At 36.2% G+C, this 6499-nt stretch overlaps 1 protein-coding gene across 3 annotated transcripts in view; it reads left to right on the top strand.

Moving 5' to 3' along the window:
- The window catches only part of LOC117105427 (band 3 anion transport protein-like), a 31297-nt gene that overhangs the window by 2358 nt on the left and 22440 nt on the right, over positions 1 to 6499 (top strand). For 2 of the 3 annotated variants that reach the window (XM_033246551.1, XM_033246553.1), the window contains exons 3-9: positions 87 to 378; positions 1128 to 1363; positions 2004 to 2086; positions 2676 to 2836; positions 3381 to 3529; positions 4804 to 4984; positions 5888 to 6023. In XM_033246551.1, the coding sequence (XP_033102442.1) occupies positions 87 to 378; positions 1128 to 1363; positions 2004 to 2086; positions 2676 to 2836; positions 3381 to 3529; positions 4804 to 4984; positions 5888 to 6023 (1238 nt within the window). The remainder of the gene's footprint in view (positions 1 to 86; positions 379 to 1127; positions 1364 to 2003; positions 2087 to 2675; positions 2837 to 3380; positions 3530 to 4803; positions 4985 to 5887; positions 6024 to 6499) is intronic. The other variant, XM_033246552.1, reaches the window with a different exon arrangement.

Here is a 6499-nt window from a genome sequence, read left to right on the forward strand (position 1 = left end):
CCTGGACCACTTTTGGAAGATTGTGAGCGACAGCCGACCATGCCAGCATATTATAAGTGCTTTTTATTTTTGAATGTTTTTATTAGATTGAGATGGAAGATATTAAGGAAGAAGTAGAAGGAGAAGGAGAGCCTGCTGATGGTAAACAGGTTCCGGATGGTGGTAAAGAGGTTGCGGATGAAGCCAAGAGCTCTAGACACGATCCTAATCTGAATGCTGATATTGAAAAAATATTTGAGCCATTGGAAAGGTTTGATTTGGAAATGTTCAGGTCGATGTCGAGTCCCGAGGTTTCAGCACAAGCATCCTTCCAGTTTGGTGATTCGTTGGAACCAGAGATGGCTCAACGAGGCCAGTTTGGTGAACAAGATTACACCTGTAAGTGACATATGGTAGATCCAGCGGTAACAGAAATAGGGTGTGACAACTAATACAAGCTTTGACCGTGTTAATTTTATGGTAAAACTTCTGTGTTGAACCATCAGGCCACCCTATGCGTTGCAGCTCTGATTGCCATCTCGGTCCAGAAATATGGGCTGTTTTTATGACATCCGGCTATATCTGTACATAACCAAGCATAATTACAGCGTCCTGGATTGACCTCAATGTGCTGTGCACATATTACCGAATAGAGTAGCAACCTGGGAACATTAGATAAATGGATAAGGATTCTTTGAATCATTGACCTAGACATGCACACTATACACTTATCTCAAGGACAGTTGTCTCCTAGAACAACTTACCTAAATAGAGCAGTGTCCTTTAGAACAAACCTTTAATGCACTGGGACATTACCCAAGGACCACCCCCCCCCCCCCCCCCTCCCCCCCCCCTCCTCCCATATAACTTCTTCCCTAGGAAGTTAAAAATATTCCTAGGATACCTGAATTATATGATAAATGGAAGGATAATTACCTTGAAAATAATTATATCTAGCAGCAGGTCAGTTGTTTACTGTGATAGTTTTCTTTTAGGACAACTATCTCTCCTCAAATTATTATTCAGGAGATTTCCAGAATGTTTGGCCTAAAGCTAATACTTCCATTAAATTGAGATTAATAGAATTTTAACAATAATGCAGAAAATAGAATCGGATCAAATAAGAATAAAAAATGTTGTTTTTACAGCACATCGAAGGATGTCGCAGCAGTACCATCACACTTTAAGTCCATTACTTAGGAAAGCTTCATCAAAGAGTCTGGGATCCCAGAGCTCCAAGTTGCTCCAACCTGGCACAGGTTTATCAAACAGCTCCTCAAAGAAGAGTATAGCTTCACAGAAGGAGGGCATGAAGGCAATTGCTGTTATTGAGGAAGTGCCTAGCGAAGAGACAGATGGGGAGACAGATAGACCTATACCTAAAGTAAGAATATTTCTTGTAAACAATAATACATAAGTAATAATAATAATAATAACAATAATAAGATAATCTGAGATTACATACCCTTGTCTTGTTGTGCCATATCTATGTATGTTGTCGAGTTGCTCCATCCGCCGAACAAGACCTAGCATTGTAGGCCTTGCATGGCAAGGCCAACAATCGGCCGAGTTTGCTCGCCGACTGGACCGCTTCCAGCCTGCAAGCCACAACTTGACACACGGTTGATCTGCTCGAGTCGGCCTGCAGTCGGTCCGCGTGGCCTGCTAAATGACTCAGTCTGACGATTCACTCGAGCCTAATTAACCAATGCACCCATTCCACTCTTATCAAAAACAACAATGATGATGATGATGAAATTCACCACTCACATTCTAGGCTGCTTTTAGTTTAAGATTGTATTTACCCTGTTCTCCATAACTGCTCTTCCCCAAACCCCCCTCTCCTCAGGGACTAGATCCCCTCGACATCTGGCACTCATAGGAGACAGCCTTAAGGAATCCTTGTAATGGGCCTGTTGCTGATCATTATTTATCACTGTATGCTTACATCTACAGTATTACCCATAATAATCTTTCAATAATACAAAAGCCATATTTTCTTTTTTTTTGTTTAATTAAAATAGTTTACAATTGGTGGCCCAGATGAAGATGATGATGTAAAGCCAGATACAGATGAGGAAAGGTCACAGCATCATAAAGTACACAGGTAATAAATATTAACGCAATTCGGTCTGCTGTAAGGTTATCCAGTGAACAAGTGGTCAGGTGGTCATTTTAAAGAACTATAATATGGTCAGTCAGGTGGCCATTGTCAGGTGCCATGGTCAGTCATGTCTGCTTCAAGATCAACTCTCATGGACAGGTGGTCTTTTTTAATGACCATTTCATGTTCTGTTCAACTGCTGTAAGATGACCCCATGCATGGTCAGTCAGTCATGTCTGCTTTAAGACCAACTCTCATAGACAGGTGGTTAAAGACCACTACTTGCTTTGTTGATCTGCTGTAAGGCCATTGTATAATCACTTTGTCATGTTTGCTGTAAGACTAACTCACATGAACAGATGGTCTGGTTAGAGACCACTACTCTTTGCTCTGTTGATCTGCAATAAGACCATTCCATAATTACTTAGTCATGTCTACTACATTGTCACATTTTCTGGTTGGCTCATATTTAAATAATGTAAAGTGTTTATGCTTTACTTTAAAATGAACCATCCTATCTGTCTCAATTTGAATTTAAATCATAAATATATATTTACTCTTTATTTTTGTTGTTACTTAATATCAATTTTAGCCATCACCACCATCACCACCATCATCGTCGTCAAGATGATAGTTTACGAGTATGCATTGGTAGTCAAGTGAATCTGAAGGGAATGGATACAACGGAAATGATACCGACAGAAATGGATGAGGCAATCATGCTCAACAAAGCTGACTTAGAAGACATGGCCAGTAAGTTAATTTCTTTGGGTTCAATAAAAAAGTTGATGAAAATTGTTGTAAGGGGAGATTAAACAGGGGAGAAGGAGAATAAGTATTTACATTGGCACAGAACCACCTGAAGACAACCAGTCTGGCATTTCAGACATTTTTATTGGTGATTACAATTAATTAATATTGTAAGTATTTATATTTCAGTAAACAAACTTAACCTTATTTTTTTTTGTATGACTGTTATAGACAGTTAAAAAATACCTTCGCTGCATTTATTTGCATATACCCTTTATATTGGTTTGTAATATGTTTAAGGATTTTTGTATTAAAATATCAGTGAAAACCTGTCTATCTGTTTGAAGTGAATAACTTGCTTGATTTCTTTAAAATGAGCTATTACCAGATTTTAATTTAATTTTTTTAAACTTTGGCAGTAAGTACATACTAGGAATGTTGTCAACAACATTGGTTAGCTCATGGTTATCAGTCATTAATCCAATAAAAAACTAATCCAATTTCAATGAAATTTTAACACTATATTATTATCACATACTATCCTTAGCCCACAGGTTTGAAGATATTTCAAGGAAGAGACGACACAAAGTGCAAAGAAGGAGGAGAAGCTCAATAATCCACGGAAGCTCTTATAGTAAATCATCCATCAAAAGTATGAAAGACAAATACAAAAAATATGATCATAGACCACATGAGGTATATTAATATATTTTTTTAATCTCTTTGGGAATTATTGCTAGTCCAAATTCTTGTGAACTATTCCTAGCCTATGATGTAATGCAGACTTGGGTGCTGTCCACACTATCAAATTTGTTTTGAAAAATAAATGTGATATGCCCATATTTGGATTTAATATGACATCATCATGCCCATATATGGCACAGAAATTTTTCATCGTTTTATAGAGTGGACTGAGTTTCAGTGTCCTACATACAATACAAACAGGAAGTATAGAGTACAGGTACCAGTGTTGTCACAAAACCAGGTGGTGCCCTTTGTTTTCAACCAGACGTTGGCCAAGCAGTCATTACCCCGGAATGGCTTTGTAATCTTAAGTATGCTTTCTGGAATAGGCATTTTAAAACCTAATAATTTACCATCAAAATGTACTAAAATCACAAAAGCTCACCATATTATTAGTTATCCAACTAATCAATTAAAATTTACAGAGAAAAATTAAGATACAACATCATAATAATTACGTTAGATATTGGGATCAATGGTTTGTCAGTGGAGGCGTGGATCCAGTTGAGCACTTTTTTGGTCTCTGACTGCAATGGAATATAATAATATCACATGGTATTGTGACAACAACGTAGTACTCTATAGTCCTAATTTCATGTTTACTAGCTAGTATGGAATTTGTGGGTAGGGTTTTCCTTGTCTGGATTTTTGACAAACATTTCCTAGTTTGTGTTCTTCCAAAATACTCATAGTCGCTGTTCTTGGGAAATATTAGCGAGCTTTGGATTGCACAACAACAGTAAGATCTAGGTAGTAGTAACATCACATAACGCCATCTGCGGATGAACTCTTAAAAGCAGTTTGACCCAAATCAATGTTGCGCAGAGAACAGGATGGTTACCGATGATTGAATTTGTCCTGGGCTCAAGTCATGGGCACAATGGATCTTTTCGAAGTATCAATCAAACTTTACAACTGACCAATCAGAACATTTCTAAGATTACACACTTGTTACACAAAAACATGTGTCCCATCAGCGCTGTGTCCCATAAACACACATGTTTACATATGTGTATGCTATCTTTTTGTAGGACATTAGCAACGACATCTAAGAGGGGTGGGGGTGCTTAGGGGGACAGGCCATTAAAAGATCGCTATTTTTTGTAGAATATTGCTAGTCTGTGTTCTTAGGATCTTTCATGTGCCTACTTTATTATACTTCCCATGTATTTTATTCCACAATAATCACCTGGTACAATGCTGTACTTTGTTTTTTTCCTCTTTAGGTATTTGTTGAGTTAGATGAGCTTCATAAAGGTGAGGATAATGAGATGCAATGGAAGGAAAAGGCCCGTTGGATCAAATTTGAAGAAGATGTGGAGGAAGGGGGAGACAGGTGGGGTAAACCTCATGTCGCATCGCTTTCATTTCACAGTCTGTTGGAGCTTCGAAAAGGTCTAGAAAAAGGTAATATGAAAAAGTATGAATTTTAACTGAAGGGTAATATATATTTTTCATAAATGCTGTTTATTCTTTTTGTATAATGATAATTTGTTGGGGGTTTTTTTCATATTTTTTAATATGGTTTTTTTTTTAAATATATATTTTATTGGTTGTTTTCATTGTCATTTTTTTGTTATTTTATTGTAAATATGAATTTGTGACTGAAATATATTTAATTAAATTGTACTTCAAAATCATTTTAATGTAGGGTTATTTTAAAGATATTTTAGAATATATGTAAATTGCAACATGCAATATATTTTTATCTTAAAGGAGATTGAATCATGCTAATTAACGTAAGATACACACTGTTAATATTTTATTTATAATTACAATTTTATTTATAATTACAATTTTATTTATTTAAGGTTTATTCAAAACATATTGCGGTCACAGCAAAAGCTGAATTAATACAATATTTACAGAAAACACCAAAAAAAAAACCAAATATAATATATAAAACCAGCACATATCAAAAAAATGCATTACTAACAAATTAAAGCTACTAATTTTTGTCATTAAACAATTTAACCATGAATGGAATTGGACTATGACTATGACGTTTAGTACGGACTTTAGGCATGGAAAGTGAGTCGGCATTTCTGAGGGAGAAACCACTTTCTTCAGATCTTAATTTTGGTAACCAGTCACGGAATTCATTAGACTTCATTAGGGAAAAAGCAAAAGTGTAACAGATATTGTCCCGTTTCTTTTTTAGCTCCTCGATATTACACTCAACAAGAGGATGAATATTTAATCCCTAATATTATCCTACAGGCTCTTTTCTGGATGTGTTCTAGAGCAAGATGCTGCATTTGTGTAAGGCCTGGATGCCATAATGATAATAATAATAATAATTCTGTGTAGGTTCCTTGATGTTGGACATGGAGGAAACGAAACAATCAGATATTTTTCATCGAATTGTTGAAAGCATGATCACTGCCGACCAGATAAAGCCAGAGAACAGTGGAGACGTGATGCGGGCTTTACTGCTAAAGCATAAGTAAGATCATTATCAAAAGTTATAAAAATTTCTAACAATAATAAGACGTTTTTTTTTTCTATAAGAGTTGAGCTGAATGTTTGTGGTTAATCTACATGCTAAATCCTAGGACCATTGGTTTAAATTCATTCACTTGCCTAAATTTCTGTCTCTGGGACAAAGCTTCTTTGTGCAATAAGCTTTCTCTATGCTGTAAATTATTAAACAAATTATGAAGCACCCATTTTAATTCCATGCTCGAATTAACACTGAAACGGAACAATTCCCTTAATTAATGCTAAATAGATATCTCTTTTGCTTAGGCGCGATCTACAAATTATCCCCAACGACAGAAACGCGTCTGGGAAAGCGATCGTCTAATTATCGTGCCTCATGAATATTAATAAGCTAGTCGGAATATGTCCCAGACGCGTCTAAACGGGTTTGTGCTGTTGAACGCGTTTGCCATTGTTTCTATTGTTTTGGGCGACAAACGC

This window comes from Anneissia japonica, unplaced genomic scaffold (assembly GCF_011630105.1).
Source record: "Anneissia japonica isolate Jap-2015-1 unplaced genomic scaffold, ASM1163010v1 scaffold287850_len318503_cov185, whole genome shotgun sequence".
NCBI classification, from domain to species: domain Eukaryota; kingdom Metazoa; phylum Echinodermata; class Crinoidea; order Comatulida; family Comatulidae; genus Anneissia; species Anneissia japonica.